Below are 18,625 nucleotides of genomic sequence, written 5' to 3'. Positions count from 1 at the left end.
TGAATCCTATGCTTGTATACCTATGCTTTTGTATATTTTGTAAATATACACAAGCCTATGTTTTTGTATATTTATCAATGATATTGATGAAGGTATATCAGGCTTAGTGTCGAAGTTTGCAGATGATACAAAGGTTGGCAGGGTTGTTAATGACAGTAATGGCAGTGTGCTACTGCAACAGGATCTAGATAATTTGGGCAGATGGGCTAAGAAGTGGCAACTGAAGTTTAACCTTGACAAATGCAAAGTACTGCATATTGGGAAGAAGTAACCCCAGAGAAACATACCAACTGTGTGGTACTACACTTAAGGTAGTAGAAAATGAAAAAGACCTGGGAGTAATTGTGCAGTCAGATATGAAGTTTTCTGAGCAGTGCAGACAGGCTGCTAGGGCGGGTCATGGGGTTTTGTCAATGATATATAGGAATTTTGCTAGCAGGGAAAAGGAGGTGATTGTTCCTCTGTATAAGGCAATGGTCAGGCCACGCCTTGAGTACTGCGTACAGGTCTGTAGGCCTCATTTTAGGAAGGATGTAGATTTGCTTGAGCGTGTACAGAGAAGGGCAACAAGATTGGTGAGGGGAATGAAGGGATCCTCTTACCAAGAGAGGCTTAAGTTCTACAAATTGCAGTGGCTGGAGACTAGGCACCTGCACAGTGATCTGATTGAGGTGTATAAGGCCTTGAATGGGTTGAGCACGCTGAATTCTGATGGGATCCTTCCACTTGTTCAGATTACGAACCTAAGGGGGCATAAATTCAAATTAATAAAGGACAGATGTAGAATAGATGTGCGGAAATTTGCCTTTAGCCAGTGGGTGGTTAATTGCTGGAACAAACTTCCATCTGTTGTTGTGGAAGTTGATAGGTTGAATAAATTTAAGGAGGAACTGGACAGGCATTTGAAGGGAATGGTGTGATTTTTTTTTTTTTGGCTGATGCTGCATAAGCTCATACACTTGCTTTCTTGCATCACATGCCACTACTACTACTACTACCATACACAAAAGCCTAGGACTTTAAAAGGATACAGCCATCGCACTCTTACAGTCATTTTGCATTCAAATAAAAAAGCATGGATGACCAAAGCCCTGTTTGAAGACTGGTTTACGTCTTATTTCTGTCCAACAGTTAAAGCCTATTGCAAGAAAAATAATCTTACTTTTAAAGTTCTGTTGCTTTTAGATAATGCACCTGGACATCCTTCTGCACTTGGTGACTTAAATGAAAATGTGAAAGTTTTTTTTTTTACCAGCAAATATGACTTTGTTATTGCAACCCATGGACCAGGGGACGATTGCAACTTTCAAGGCTTACTATCTCCTTAGAACCTTTGCACAGGCACTTGATGCTACAACAGGAGATAGTGCAATTTCTGTACAAGAATTTTGGAAAAAATATAACATACGAGTGGCCATTGAAAACATTCATGCAGCATGGGAAGAAGTGACAGCCAGCAATATGAGAGCAGTTTGGAAGCATCTTTTACCCCATTGCACAAACAATTTTACTGGCTTCAAAGATGCAGTTCAAAAAAAGTTACTGAAGACAACTAATATTGGTAATGACCTTGGTTTCAAAGGCTTGGATACAGATAACGTTCGAGAATCACTGAATTCGCATTCAGAACAGCTAAGTGACAATGATTCCTTCAGATAGAGTAACAGCGTGCGCACAAAGAAGCTGAAGAAAAAGAGTGTGAGCAGATGAAAATGTTACCGAAAAGGAGATAACGGTAAAAGAACTAGGCGAAATCTTTCGTATCGCAGAGAACCTTAAACAAAAGGTAATGGATGTTGATCCTAACATTGAAAGAAGCATGTTATTCTGCCAGGGCCTAGAGAAGCTTGTTGTCGGCTATCGGAAATTGTATGATGAAAAAACGAAAGCCAAAACTGTTCAAACGACTGTGTTCAAATATTTCCGTACCAAATAGTTAGTTTCTCCATTATATATTTTGAGCAATAAACATTTAATTCTATAATTTTTATTATCTTTTACATGGCGTGCAGTTAAAAAAGTTATTTAAAAGGTATTTTTAAAATTCTTTATGGACATTCCTGAAAGTCATGGACCAATTACAATCTTTCCTGTTGATTATTATATTCGATTCACACGTTTCCGTTTTGCCCGATGCGCTCGTGGTACGAATTAATCATATTAATCAAGGCCAGCCTGTATATCATTGACAAGATCCCATGACATGCTCTGGCAGTGTGTCTGCACTGTTCAGAAAACTTCATATCTGACTGCACAATTATCCCACATCTTTTTCATTTCAAGTGTAGTATCACACAGTTGGTACATTTCTCTGGGGTTACTGCTACTCATATGTATTTGTCAATGTTAAACTTCAGTTTCCACTTCTCAGCTCATCTACTCAACTTTTCCAGATCCTGTTGCAGTATACTGTCATTACCGTCATTAACAAACCTGTCAACCTTTGTATCATCTGCAAACTTCAACATTAAGCCTGATATACCTTCATCAATATCATTGATAAATATACAAAACAACAATGGACCCAACACCAACTGTGGGGGACTCAATAATAACATTAGTCCACGTAGAGCAGTGCACATTGATTACTACTCTGTCTTCTCCCTCACCACCATCCTTTTATCCATTGTAGTAACCTGCCCTTAATATTCCTCATAGTGCCCATAGTGCTCCAATTTGTACAGTAGTCTTCCGTGTGCAACAGTATCAAAAGAATATTTATTCTTCATCATCATCGACTAAATGCACACTCATTGATCACTCATTTTTGGCTTGGCACTCATTGATTTATTGCGCAAGGAGTCGTCTTCTTCAGAAATGCTTCAAGAGGCATATATTTCCAAGATAATCTTCTCTTTTCTTTATAAATTTCAATAGCATGTATAAGCATTTTTTAACGGAACGTACAAATTGCAACTAACACGATTTATGCAGAATAACAAGTTTATACGAAGCTTAAAAAAAAAGGAATGAAGAGAAGATTTTGAAAATTTATTTATGTTTTTTTATACAATTGAAGATTTCAGTAAAGGGCAAACACATTTCACCATAATAATGTAAAAACCCACACATTCCAGCTATTGGTATTTTCACAAATGCAATAACATCGAGTTTACTACCCGTTTATAATTTCTTGCAGTAACAGAAAAGCCCAATAAACCGGAAAGTGCAAATTGTTTTTATTGTTTTACGGTCGTGACTTCCAGGAATGCGCTTTAGAAAAATATCACAAAGCCATTCAAAATTGGTTCTTATAACATATGATAATGATGAAAGTGTATTTAATGATTTGAATTGGTAACTAATAGAATTTACGACATTTTAGGGGGTTGTATAGCGAAAATTTGAACTTCCGAAGTCGTGGAATCATCTGAACTTCCAGCAGCGGTACTTGAGCTCCTCAGACTATGAAAAGCTTTAGCCAAAGTTTCTATTGCCACTGTAGTGTGCTACAGTGGCAGTAGAAAACTACTGAAAGCCAAATTCCATGCTCTTTTGCTCTATACAATAAGTGCAGTATTACAACACTTAATTTTTTTTTTATTCCGTAACATTCTGGAAACTGTGGTGACCATATATGTGAGGGCTATCCCTAATTATGCATAGAAGTGGTTAATTTAAAATGAATTTATTTGATAACATAATTTACATTAAAACCTACGATTAGTCTCCTTTGTGCATTATGACTGCTTCCCAACGTTTGGATAATTTTTGAATGCTTAATAGCATTCAAAAATTACCCCAAATGTCTGTGCCTTTGTGGGTAGCACAGTTGGTAGGATCACCGTTTCCCCCCCCCCCCCCAACACTGGGTGGAAAAGACTGAAGTTCAAATCCTGTAGATGATGGGAGGAATTTTTATGGGTCTTTTTCATAACTTGGCTGAGTTAGTTAGTCTCAGGCGAGGGTAACATGGTTGTTTTTTTCTCCTGGAAACTCATGTTTTTTGTCCAGCAAACAGAAAATTGACCACAGAACACAGACAATATATATGGAGCAACATGGCCTTAGCCACCGATGCTCCTAAAACCCAATAACAACGACCAAATGTCCATTGAAGTTAAGCTATTTGATGCGTTGAGTCACAGCTGCACTGCTTCTAAAGACAGAAATCTTTGTCATGCAAAAGTTCCCTGAGCTTGGCGAACAGATCACAATCAGAAGGACTCATATCAGGACTATATGAGAGGGATGGTAGTGCTTCCCACTTGTAATCAATGAAAACAAGCTATACACTGTGTGATATGAGTATGAACACACCGGCTTCTAACATCTGTGGCTGCTTTTGACAAATTTTAAGCATAATTTCTGATGAAGAAATGTTGCATAGCAGTCTGCAGTTATTGATCTTCTAAGTGGAATGTGATGAGCATTTGTTTCACCTTTGATTGTTTTTAATGGCAATTAGAGGGGAGTGGCAAAGCAAAGATGGATGCTTCATTGAGCTCGTTGTGACTTCAGGTTGAAAGTCGCATGCCCAGGTCTCATCAGTGGTAACAGTGCATTTCAAAAACTTTCCACCTTATCAGTAATACATGAGTAAATGCATCACATTTTTTTTACACTTTGCCCTTTGTTTGTCTGACAGAAAATGCGGGATCCATCAGACAATGATCTTTTATTTTTGTAACACCTCAGTTAAAATTTAGTAACCCTGTGATTTTAGTATTTCAGGTTCATTGGCCGTTTCTTCATTGGTCATATGTCTGTCTTCCTCCAGAATGGTGGTGGTAATAATGACTACCCGTGTGTTGTCAATAAATGTTCTCAGACTACTTGAGCATTGCTTGTTCTTCAGCTCAGGTCTAACTTTGATAAAACCTTTGAGACGAATATGAAATTATGCTATAATCTACTGTTAACTCACCACACATACTTCTTGCAACAATTCATGAATTTGTGTTGGTATTCAATCACATAAAGTTTCAATTTTGATAAAAGATCTTTGATCTGAAATTGCAATCTGACCTGAAGTAATATCACTGTCCATTTTTAAAAGCCCCTACACAAAAATTTGCTGCAGGAACTCTTCTTCAAACACTCTAATGTTGGAGTTAAACTTAAAAAATATTGTACTGATAAATATATCATGTAGGCATATGGAATGAGATGGGTTAACCATCATATTTCTTTTTACTTTAATGTACAATCAGATTTAACAGATGTGCCCTACCCTTATATAATCTGTTAAATCAAGATTTTATGATGTGGGTTTGTAATTGAACATGTCCTTGGAACTTTGCACCGAGGGCATGATCAAGTATAAATATATGTCTACAAATATTGCCTTTCAAAGGTATATCTTATATCATTCAAAAGGTCTTGGCAAAGCATAAATTTATGATATTAACCAGAATTAAATTAATTGACTTTTAATTAAGTTTCACAAAATATAAAATACACACTAGGATGTCTATGGGAGTAGATCCTAGTGTGCGTTTTAACCAGTTATAATAATAAATTGTGTAGTGCATTGTGGGGATGAATGAGTTAAGAACATGTATGCCATTTGTAAAAATACAGGATGCAGTCTAAATACGAATGAGCAGGGTTCCCCCCCCTGCTTTTTTATTATTTTTGAAAAAAAAAAAAAATCGTATTACAAAGTGACAAAGTGAAGGTATTATGAATATAAAAATGAAAAAGCTATCATGGGAAATAGAATTTGTGTTAAATAAATTAACCACTGAACATTAAACTGTATTTTTTAATAAAGAAATAATGTAAATAATTTATACAGGAATGCTAGACTCGAGTTTGTTTGAAATATAACTTTTGGTTTGATAACCACCCACCTAGAAGAAGGTCATGAATCTGTGATTTACTTATTACTCTACATTAGCATTCTTTTACTTTTCTGTTTAAGTGCTTTAGTACCTTATATGGTCTGACTGTGGTCCTGGGCAACATATGAGGATCACAGTATGCTTTATGAGAACCATTATAAATAAATAAATTTTCTGTTTATACTCCTGGACGACCAAACGGTCAGAGGAGTTCACAAGATAGAGAGAATACAAGAAACAGCACCATATTCAGCAGTCACGGGCTTGAACCCCGGTCACTCAAGGCACGTGTACTTATGCAATCGCGTGGCTATGCTAGTATACCAGCTGCAATAAAACAGTTATAGTGAGGTTAGGAACTCCTCTGGTTCCCTGGGACCACAATGGAGTATAAACAAAGTTTTCTTACATATATTTAAAATGCAGACTTAAAAATATCTGTTTATCTTACTTTTAGGGCAAGTTGTGATACCCTAAGAACTTTTATCAGCAAGAAAATTAGAGACCAGGTTTATTCTGAAGGTATGGAGCAAATGAAACTTAAAAGTCACTTGGATAAAGATAAAGACCAAGAGGATAAAATATTTACTGAGCTGTGGAAGAAAGATGCAGAAGCTAAGATGAAAAAGATAGCTCAGAATGAATTAGAAAAAAAACAAAGAAATGTAGAAATTGCTGAGTTTCAGAAAAGTCAGTTTAGTGACAAATTACGGAGAGCAGAAGAAGATGAAGCTCTGAAGCAGGAAGAAGCAAAACTTATGGTAAGGGCATAAACACGTAAAAATATTTTTAATAATAAATTTGAATAAATAAAATCTTATAAAAAAATTTAAATCTAAAATTTAAGAGTCAGAGTTTTAGATTTATTATATTAACTAAAATTTTAATACCTCATTATAATAATATCCTTATAACAGCCACCCAGTGTAAAAAATGCACCAGAACAGAAAAACTTTAGAAATTTAAATATCTGTTAGAATTTCATCAGTATGCATTTTAGTATTCCTCCAATATATTCACTTTCAACCTGCATCATTAATATTTTTTATTATTTGGAAAAGTATAACTGTAGAAAAATTTTTTCTGGTATTTTCTTTATATACAAAGTATGCCTTATGCCTACTCCTGTGTTAATTTTCTGTAGAGCTTTGCTTTCAGGGCGCCTCCGTAGCCAGGTGGGAAGGAGTAACAGTGCGTAGCACATGCTTCTTGATTAGACCGGGGTTCGAGACCGTCACCACCAAATAAGGAGGATGCGGAAAGGTCAGGGAATGACCACCGCATATCCCGGAGCAATATGGCCTTAGTTGCTAATGCTCCTAAAAACCAAATAACAACAACAACAACAACTTTGCTTTCAGCTTCCTTTTCACTTGTTATGCACTACAGGAACTCCCCGACTTACATAATACTTGACTTATGGAAACTCGACTTTACATAAGTTTTTGCCAGCTAGTGCAAACTTAAGACAATCATGGAAACGCATTTTGCATCCCGCAGGAATAAATAGTATTGTGAAAATATCGTAATGACACATTGTTTTTTTTTTTTTTTTGTAATTCATTCCAAGTCCTTGGAAGTTGAAAATTTCGCTATATTATACTGAGTTATTTTTATCTCTATAATAGGTTATATTTATAATGGAAGTTGCACTACCCTTTCATCGTTATCATATGTTCCCGTTATAAGAATTAATTTTGAACACCTTTGTGATATTTTTCTAAAGGACATTTCTGTAGGTCATGACCAAAAAATAATACAGTATGCACTTTCTGGTTTATTGGGCTTTTCTGTTAGTGCATCTAATTATAATCAGTTAGTAAACTCAATCTTATTGCATTTGCGATAATACCGATAACTGCAATTGTGTGGGTTTGTACGCTATTAATGGTGAAATGTGTTGCCCTTCACCGAAATCTTCAATCATATAAAAAACTAATTTTCAGAAACTTCCCTTAATTCCTATTTATGTATTACAATGATGAAGGGAAAGCGACCAACGAAAAGTGCAAGTGACGGCAGTGCCAACAAACAAAACAAAATTGATTTAGAAATTAAGATGAAAATGATTAAGAAGTACGAAGCAGGACAGAGTTTGTCATCTATTGCAAGAGAATTGGTGCCTCCATAGCCAGGTGGGAAGGAGCAGCAGTGCGTAGCACACGCTTCTTGATTAGACCGGGGTTGGAGCCCGTCACCACCAAATACGGAGGATGCGGAAAGGTCAGGTAATGACCACCGCATATCCCGGAGCAATATGGCCTTAGTTGCTAATGCTCCTAAAAACCAAATAACAACAACAACAAGAGAATTAGGTCTCGGTGCTTCAACAGTGAATACTATTTTAAAGGACAGTGCGCATATAAAAGAACATGTCAAAGGATCAGCGAACTTGAGATCAACAGTGATCTTAAGCAAAACAGCGCTCAGGTGCTATATCGAAGATGGAACAGCTGTTAATAATATGGGTGGAAAATCAGATTCAGAAGCGAGTGCCCCTGAGTCTAATGACCATTCAAGCAAAAGCAACAAATATTTATAAAGATATTAAGGATAAGTACAGTGAACCCCAACCCTAGTTCATGGCAAGCAGTGGGTGGTTTAATAGGTTCAAGCATTGCGCTGGTTTCCAGAACGTTAAAGTGTGTGGTGAAGTCGCCAATGCCAATTCTACAGCTATGGAGAAATTTTGTGATGTGTTGGAAAAAATTATTGATGAAAGCAGCTACTGAATGCAGCAAATTTTTAACATTGACGAGACTGCTCTGTATTGGAAAAAATTCCCGATCGAACATACATTGCCAATGAGGAAAATACAATGCCAGGTTTCAAGGATCAAAAGATAGGGTCATGCTCTTGCTTGGGGCTAATGCAGCGGGAGATTACCGATTAAAACCACTGCTTGTGTACCATTCTGGAATTCTCATGCATTTAAGGGCATCAGTAAAGCCACCCTACCCGTGCATTTCCAATTGAACCAGAGAGCATGGAGGATTGGTTTAAATGCTGTTCATTCCTGAGGTTGAAAATTATTGTAAAGACAATGACATTCCTTTCAAAATTTTGCTTCTATTAGATAATGCTCCTGGACATCCTATGCATCTAGATAATTTCAATTTGAATGTGAGAGTCATATTTCTACTGCCAAACATGAGCTCACTCATCCAACCTAGAACAGAGGGTTATTTCGAATTTAAAAGCGTGCTATTTATGCACATTTGCTCAGGCATTGTCTGTTGTAGACGATGAGAAAAATTTTATGTTAAGAGACTTTTGGAAATCTTACAATATTTACCACACCATCTTAAACATTAATAAGGCCTGGGCAGAAATTACTAAAAGTTGTTTAAATGGCACATGGAAGAAAATATGCCCATGGCATGTAAAAGGCTTCGAAGGATTTGAAAAAGACGAACCATATGAAGAGGTTACAGATAAGATTGTAAAGGTTGCAGAGCTACTTCAGTTGGAGGTTGATGCCAAAGACGTGGAGGAGTTAATAGAGGAAGAAGAGAAGGAATTATCTAAAGAAGAACTTATTGACTTGCAGGCAGCAATAGTAAAAAAAAAATGCTTAATAAGCTCAAATGAATCAAATGAGGAGCCAAGACGCTTCATCACCAGAGAGATGGCAATGGCATTTCATGAAATTGCATCGGCAATGGTGAGGTTTGAGAAGATGGATCCTGACAGCGAATGATTCTTAAAAGTTAACAGTGGGGTGAATAATATGCTTGCTTGCTACAAACACATCTACAATGAAAAGAAAAAAGCCACCATCCAGTCATCCATTAATATGTTCTTTTGTCAGGTTGAGCGGCCGACCACTTTTAAATCTCCACAGCTCTCAACCTCTGCAGTGGCGTACTTATCAGCTGAAGACATCGATTCTGGCAACGATACTCGAGAGGTAAAACTTATTGATATTATGCCTATCTCCGTTCTTTTTTAAAATTGCACACTTTTGTTTTTCCTGCGCATGAGATAAAAAATTGAATAAATACAATAAATAATTCTATTTACATGTTCGTCGAACGTTTCTTTTTTGATTCAATCAATTCAGTGAGCACAGTTGTGAGTGCTGTACAAGCGTGTGGGAAATTCTAACTTACGTAGCATTCCGTGAAACGTAACCCTTACGTAAGTCGGGGAGTTCCTGTACTTAGCTTTGGAAGTGAGGTTGGGAAATAAATTTTTTAGTTAACAACACTCTTATTGCTAAAATGCAGCTGCTTGGTGTTTATGATGGGAAATCCATCTTCTTAACTTGATTTGATCCCTTCTCCATCTCACCATCATAACATATAGAGTTTTTTCTATCTTTTTAAAATAACAGTTTTTGTAGTCTGTGTTGTTTTAAAAATATGGAGAAATTCTGTGTTATGAACGTGTTATATATGTTCTTATCAGATTTGTGTTATGAATATGTAGCAAGTGCTGCTTGGCAACCCAACTGTTTCCTTTTGAATTTAGCACGGAGTTCTATGTGATGATGGAATCTTAATTTTTGATCAGAGGTCATACCCCAGGTCTTTCTGCTTTTTGACGCACGGATCTAGTCTCCATCTGTTGCTGGCTGGATTATGGTCAGTGTGGATTTAAGTGAGAAGACCATGATGGTGGATTTTGCAGGGTTAACTTGCAGGTCAAATCTCATGAGGTACTGCTGTATTTCTGATAAAGCCTTGTTGAGGGTTACTGTAGTGTCTATTGCTTAATCAGCCAATTTTAATTTTGTTAAGCGCTTCAAGTCATCTGCATATGATAACATATCCTGTCTATTGTGTAATAGTGGGTTAATTAAAGCTGTTAAAAGAATTCCAGACAGGACTCCCCCTTTTGGCACTTCTGCTTGTATATGTAAGTACACGTGCTACGGTGCTGTTTCTCGTATTCTGTATTTTGTAAACTCCTCTGACCATGTGGTCATCCCCGAGTATAAACAGAAAATTTATATATTGACCAATGAAACAAAAGAATGAATAAACCACACCCACCACGCCACCGACAAGGTCGCAGCTGTCAGAAAGGTGCAAATGCCAAAGATTGCAGAGAAATTACCTCTGAAAGAAATTAGGCTTTTAATGCCTATGAAAAGCAAAGGTGGTTGAATTAAATCATTCCTAATATAATATACAGAGTGGTGAAAAATAAGCTAAACAGTTTGTTTTCTCTGTAACTTTAGAACGAAATGTAATAAATGAACAGTCTAAACAGTGAATGAAAGCTTTATTCTTGGAAATTTTTTACATCATATGTGAAAAATAATATTCGCCAAATGACCAATCCCTTCTTGCTTGCAAACATGCGCTCTTCTCACGGCATTCCATGGAATTTCTCAGCGTTTCAGGGGATACTGCAGCTACCTCATGCCGGATATTCTCTTTTATAGCCTCTATGGTTTGATGGTTATTGGTATACACTTTATCCTTGAGATAGCCCCAAAGAAAAAAGTCTGGGATGGCCAAATCCGGTGAGCACAGTGGCCATCTCACATCACCATTTTTAGAAATAACGCGATTGGGAAAATGCTGCCTTAGGAGGTCCATTGTGGTGTGAGCCGAGGCGCCATCTTGTTGGAACCACATATTGTGGTTTTTTTGGTAGCTGTGGCACTATTGCACTCCCCCATTGACCGTCTGAACAACGCCATCATCATCCTCGAAGAAATAAGGTCAAATGATGTGTTTGGCTGTTACAGCACACCAAACCGTTACCTTAGCTGGATGCAGTGGTCTCTGGTGAGTTATTCTTGGGTTCGCACTGCCCCAAAATTGACAGTTTTGTTTATTAACAAAGCCACTTAACTGAAAATGTGCTTCGTCACTCATCATCAAATTTGAAATGAAATTCTCTAATTTTTTGCAAGGTTTATGAAGGCATGGGTGTATTACAGATGCGCTTGCTTGTCTTTGGGATGAAGGGCTTTGACTAATTGAATCTTGTATGGAAAGTGATGCAAGCCCTTACGAAAAATTCGCTGCAGCGAGTGACGAGAGATCATCAATTGAGTAGAGCATCTGATCGATGTTTGGGGTTGATCTGCAACACTCTCCTGTACATGTACAATGTTTTCCATTGATCGACCACTACGAGGCCTTCCAGTGTGTCTGGCATCAGCAACAGTTCCCCTTTCTTCAAAATTTTGAACCACAGCGTAAATTGTGTTCCTACTTGGTGCCTCTCAAACGTTATAAAATTGTCTATATGCTTGTTGCATTAGAACTACTGACCGATTGTTTTCCAAGAATTATTGTGACTATTTTGGTCTGCTGAGCAATTGTGTACCTCTCCATAATTAAATTCTCCAAGGGTGACCTGTAAGATAAACACAAAAAATTACAAATCTAAAAAGAATTTAAAAAATTATGGTTTTTTTTTAAAATGGTCAGCTTATTTTGCACCATCCCCTGTACCTATATGTTAAAAATCAATTGTCTCAGGGGGGGAAAAATCCAATGAGAGGAATTAAATATTAAGGAATAAGATGTTGTTGGGTAGGAATGAACTTTGGAGGGCCACAAACCATTGTAATACCCATGATTTTTTTGCCTCCCAAAAACCAGTTTTGCCCCCAGAAAACCAATGGGATAATCACTTCCTTATTCTTGCTAAAAAAAGTCCTGTATATCATTGACAAAACCCACCCCACGAGCTGTCCTGGCAGCCTGTGTGCATTCCTTAGAGAACTTTATATCCGACTGCATAATTACCATCAGGTCTTTTCTATTTTCCACGACCATGAGTGTAGTACCACACTGTTGATACGTTACTCTGGGGTTACTGCTTTACCAAAATGTAGTATTTTGCATTTATCAATTGTAAACTCAATTGCCATTTCTCAGCCCCTCTGCCTAGGTGTTCTAGATCCTGTTGCAGTAGCATACTGTCATTAACCACCCTGCCAACTTTTGTATCATCTGCAAACTTTGACATTAAGCCTGATATGCCTTCATCAATATCATTAATAAATATTGAAAACAACAATGGGCCCAGCACTGAACCCTGAAAGACTCCACTAATAACATTAGTTCATGAAGAGCAATGACCATTGATTACCACCCAACCATCCCTTTATCCATAGATGCAACTTGACCCTAATGGCATACTGCTCCAATTTTTTCACAGCAGTCTTTTATGTGCAACAGTATCAAAAACTTTCCTGAAATTAAAATATATGATATCAAAATTATTTTTTGCATCCAGTTCCTTTGTGACCACATCATAATAACCAATCAAATTAGTCAAACTAGGTTTCCCCTTAACAAACCCACACTGTGTTTGGAGTGTAATTGCAGCCTTGTCTAGATGATCTTGCATTACTTCTTTTACCAGTGACTATTATATTTTTATTTTTTTTATTTTTTATGTAAACCCCAAATACGAGAGGTATTAGAACCTATAATACTTAGTACCGTGCTTGAGTTGGAGGTTGAGAAGACGAAAGAAGATATTTGTTGACATTGGACTTGAACTTCTGTACACTGTAATTTTCAGGAAATACGTATGAAGGAAGGTTGTTCCAGAAAACGGCAGTTGAATGAATAAACGAGGAAGATGAAAAGTTGGTTCTGTGAGTTTGAAGTTGGACAGAAAATGGATGTTGGCTGGTGGCGGCACGTGTTCGGACTGTTTTGAAAGAGAGAGCTGGAATTATAGAAGACAATTCAGAACAGTGCCCATGGAAGTATCTGTACAAGAGGCATGCAGTAGAAACAGTACATCTATGAGACAGCGAGTGGAGAGACTGTTAGAGACGAGTCATTAATTAACCTAACTGCCCTTTTCTGAATGGAATCAAGAAGCCTTAGAGAGGTTTTGGGGGACCATTACAGATGAGGGAACAATATTCCATGATAGGGCGGATTTGCAATTTATACAGAGTGAGCAGCTGTTTGGAAGAAAAGTAACGCCGACAGCGAAAGGGAAAATCAAGTTTTTTAGATGCAGAATAATATTTGTAATGTGCTTGTGCCAAGAGAGATTAGAAGTGAGGGTAATCCCCAAAAGAGAGATATCATTTTGCCTAGAAATCGGAGTGTCATCAAAGATAAGCACAGGAGAAGAAGAAGGATCCTTTGTGCGAGATATAAGACAAGACTGAGTTTTAGAAGGGTTGAAATCAACTAAGTTGTTTTTGCCCCACAGGAGAATTACCTGAAGATCGGCATTTAAGGAATTGGTAGCAGATTTTCGAGAAGTTGAAGCTGATTGAGCAGGACAAGGTTTTTCAAAATGGAAAGTGGAATGCAATGTGCTATCATCGTCAAAACTATGGATAGGATTTCTGGTCAATGGAAGAAGGTCATTAATATACAAGAGGAAAAGAGTGGGTGAAAGAACTGAACCTTGGGGGACACCAGCATTAGTGGAGAAGTTAGAAGACAGAGAGCCATCTACCATCACTCTCAGTGAGCAATCAGAGAGAAAACTGGATAACCAATTACTAAAAACAGTTGGCAAACCATAAGATGGAAGCTTGTTTAGAACACCTTTATGCCAAACACGATCAAAAGCCTTTGAGATGTCAAGAGCAACTACTTGTATTTCATCGAACTTTTCCATTGAATTAGTCTATAAATGGGTAACATAAGCCAGAATATCACCAGTGGATCGACACTGACAGAATCCATACTGGCGATTGTTGATCAGACGGAAGGTTTCTAGGTAGTTTAAGAGTTGGCGGTTAATTGATTTCTCCATTACTTTAGAAAGAGTAGAAGTAATTGCAATGGGACAATAATTGGATGGTAGGGATTTGTCACCCTTTTTAGGAACTGGCTGGATTTGAGAAAAATTTCCAAGTAGAAGAAAAAACACCTTTGGAATAAGAAAGTGAAAAAGGCAGCAAAGAATAGGAGTAAGTTCAGGAGCACAGGTTTTGAGAACAAGTGGAGAAATACCATCGGGACCTGGTGCTTTCTTAGCATCAAGATTCGTCAAAATCCTTCTGACATCCTTTTGACGGAAGACCACAGGAGGTATTGAATGGAGCGTGTTGGGAATGGTGGGAGGTGATTTACCAAGATCATTAATACATGAGTTGGAAGAAAAATGGGATGCTAGCAGGTCAGCTTTATCCTTGGCTGAAGTGACAACAGAACCATCTGGTTTGGACAGAGGTGGGAGCAGAGATGGGCAAAAGTTGCAGCCAATAGCTTTGGCAAGAGACCAGAATGCTCGGCTACCATTAGGGCAAGAAGCAAGTTTTCTACTCTTAGCCTGTTCAAAATCTAGTTTGGACTGATTAATAACTGCTTTACAATTGTTGCGAGTTTTGATGTAGGCAAAAAATAAAACTGAAGAATTGGAAACAAGCCAATTACAATATGCAACATTCTTCTCTTGAATAGCTGTAGCACATTCATTGGAAAACCAAGGTTTAGATAAAGGACGAGATTTTAAACTGGAGTGTGGAATAAAGGATTCCATTCCCGCAAGAATAATTTCACTGACACGATCTGAGCAAACATTGACATCAGAAGTTTTGAAACAGTAATCTGACCAAGGAAAAGAAGAAAAGAAATCTCGCAGGTCATCCCATTTTGCATTCTTGTAATGCCAAACAACACAAGTTTGGGAATAGCCATGAGATAAAGGCTCCATTGGAGAAGAGACAATTACCAAGTTGTGATCTGAAGTGCCTAAAGGATCTCTCACTTCGACCGTGTAATTTGAAGGGTTGTTTGTGAGAAAAAGATCAAGTGTGTTGGCTGTATGGTTAGGATTGTCCGGGATGCTTGTAGATAAATGAACAATCTGTGCAAGGTCATTAGTAATTGCAAAAGCCTCAGCATCTCGACCAGCTGGGTCCGTGTGACTAGAAAACGGAAGCCAGCTGGAGTTGTGAACATTAAAATCACCAAGGAAAATTACCTCACTGTTAGGAATGTTGGACTGGAGAAAGTCAAGTTGCAAAGAGCTCCAAGTGATTAGTGGAGTTGGGAGTACGGTAGAGACAACAGATGGATTTGACACAATGAGTTAGAGAGATTTTAAGCCAGAGAAGATCAAAGAGAGGAGATTCGAAATTGCCAAGTCTCTGAGAGGACATATGCACAATTACCACCTTTGAGGCGAAAGAAATCATACAGCGAATAATTTGGGCATCTGAGATGAGCAGTAGTTGAATCAACCGATAACTGAGATTCTGTCAGAAAAAGTACATGCAGTTTGGCAGACTGCAAGTGGAAATGGACATGATTGAGTTTAGAATTCAGACCATGTATATTTGTGTAATGAATTAGGAAGTGCTTGGGAGGTTTAGATCTTTTCGCAGGTAAGCTTGCTCTATTAGTTTGAGAATTCATGGTGTTTCAATAGTAAGAAAAAGTGGGTGGGACATGTATGAAATAATGAAATTTTTGGATATGGCATACACGTGTTAAGAATATACCCAGATCCTTGACATTATGTGGCCTTGACAATGCTCCCTGCATACACACTACTCGGACTCCCTCCAGTCACTATCTGGCAGAGTAGAGGTAGCAAGATTATACACTAGCTGATCCGAAAGCCTTCTAGAGAGTTACCAATAGGTTCGGTCAGGTGTACTAACTAGCGGCCGGCCTGCAAACACCGTTTTAGAGCTGTACCCTCGAAATTTAAGGAATATTGGAATATTTTCCTGGTAGAGAAGTTAAACTAACAGGTCTGTAATTACTTGTGTCACCGTTTTGATCCCCTTTTATGAATTGAGGATACATTTGTACATCTCCAGTCCATGGGGACCTAATCTGAATCCAAAGATGCTCTCATAATTATGACCAATGATTTGCTTATTTCCTTCACTGCCTCCCTTAATATAACTGGATAGATCCCATCGACCCCAGTTGTGGATGGGATCTACCCAGATGTTTAACTTCAACAATTTCTCCTACACTTTGCTCTCAGTTATTACAGTCATTTAGCTCCCTGTCACAGTTTAATAAGCTTCTGGCCTCCATTTCCCTACAGAATTCCTCATATGTGAATGTAAATGCAGAATACTCATTCGATTTTGTCAACTACCTGAGCAGGATCATCGACAGTCGAACCATCAATATCAAGTGGACCAATCTGATTCATCCCTCTACTGTTGTTGTTTTTTTGCATCCTTGGCCAAAGAGTTCTCGTAATCTGTCTTTGCTTGCCTAACTTCATTTGATTACAGACCGTTTATATCAACTAAGGGTCTGTGTTGCCCAATTATGTTTTGTATGCATTCCATGCACTTTTCTTCTCCACCATGAGTTTCATCAGTTTTTCTGACATCCATTTAAGCCTATATCTTGAGTATTTCTTAGTTGGTATGAAAACCTAGTAACTTTTATGATTAATTCCTTGGACACTTCACATTTAGAATTTGCTGATGGTAACTTGGTCCCATTGTATAGAATTTAAAAACTGTCTGAGACTACTGTAGTCACCTTTTCGAAAACAAAACCCCCTCCCTTTATCCTTGATGGTAGTTACATCTTTAAATAAATTCCAACTCAATACACTGTGATGACTGCTATCTAGTGGTTCCTTTATCTTCAGATCCCTAATGCATGCATAATCTCTGCTGATAATCAGAACAAGAGTATTACTCCCTCTTGTTGCCTCTCTAACATGTTGCTGTAGCATAAAAGTGCTAAAAATTAAATGAGATAAAAACAATGAAATGCCAAGATTCCAAGAGCTGTGCTCTTCGTTTATTGAGAACAAAACAATCAGATCTCTCACTGATTTTACTTTACAACCCGCAGAGACATATGACCATTGCAGAAAGAATTATTTTTGCTTATATTTTGGGAATGAGGCTATACTGTATGGCTGTGAATTTCGGTACCTCTTAATAATAGGTTAGTTTTTGAAATAATATTGATTTTTTTTTCACTTATTAACATAATAAATTATAGTTAAAAATAGTTTATTGCCATAGTCACATAGGTTAGCTTATTTTTGTATTTAAATAAATATTTAGAAAGCTGTAGCTTAATTTTCTAATACCCTTTCTTATTGATATTTTGGTAGAAGCTTCATAACTTGAGACTAGTAAATTGTAGTTTAGCAAACTGTAATGTTATTAAGTGCATTATGACTAAATAAATAGTTTTTAAATTCATAGTAAGATATTTTGTAATCTTAAGTGCAGTAAATTATGGATTCATCTAGAAAAGTATCAAATCATACTGAATGATATCGTAACTGACGCTTTTGCTTTCATTCAGCCATGCAGCCCCTAATCGCATTACAAGCTGACAAAAATTGGCTGTTAACATCACCAATTTTTGCTCCTGGTGGATATACTCTGGTTCTATGCCATCTGTCTTTCTAACAGAATATATTACCTGTCTTCCTAGCTGAGCTTTTGCTAGCTGATGTAGTTACACTTCTTTGTGCAAGATGTTGGAGTGCAACAAATTAAATTCAGAACCCAGTATACTGTTGGGTGAGATTGAGTCATTGAGGAAGCAAGTTGATTCAAAGCTAATTCAGTCTGAGGCCTCATCAGAGACAACTCAAGTTGCTGATGCTATGTTCGGTAGTGTGATCCTGAATCTCACCACAGAAATGAATCAACTGGTGCAGAATGCTTTGATTTGCAGCAGGTAGTTTTAATTGGTGACTCAATTGCTAGGAAGACAGATAATGTATTCTGTTAGAAAGACAGATGGCATAGAACCAGAGTATATCCACCAGGAGAAAAAATTGGTGATGTTAACAGCCAATTTTTATCAGCTTGTAATACGATTAGGGGCTGCATGGTAATACATTTTGAGACTAATGAATTAAAACTTAATTGATCTGATGACTTCCCTATGAAATATAAGATCATGTTAAAAAAAAGTGTCACGAGGTAAGACAAAATGTTC

At 37.4% G+C, this 18,625-nt stretch overlaps 1 protein-coding gene across 6 annotated transcripts in view; it reads left to right on the top strand.

Annotated features, from left to right (window-relative positions):
* LOC150086983 (cilia- and flagella-associated protein 53-like) overlaps window positions 1-18,625 on the top strand; it is a 238,972-nt gene that overhangs the window by 109,399 nt on the left and 110,948 nt on the right. For all 6 annotated transcript variants that reach the window (XM_090372872.1, XM_090372870.1, XM_090372871.1 and 3 more), the window contains one exon: window positions 6,244-6,547. In XM_090372872.1, coding sequence (XP_090228998.1) covers window positions 6,244-6,547 — 304 coding nt within the window. The remainder of the gene's footprint in view (window positions 1-6,243; window positions 6,548-18,625) is intronic.

The sequence above is a fragment of the Mastigoproctus giganteus genome, chromosome 4, assembly GCF_048544385.1.
Source record: "Mastigoproctus giganteus isolate SK-2022 chromosome 4, ASM4854438v1, whole genome shotgun sequence".
In the NCBI taxonomy this organism is placed as follows: Eukaryota; Metazoa; Arthropoda; class Arachnida; order Uropygi; family Thelyphonidae; genus Mastigoproctus; species Mastigoproctus giganteus.
This window is presented reverse-complemented; position numbering and strand designations above follow the sequence as displayed.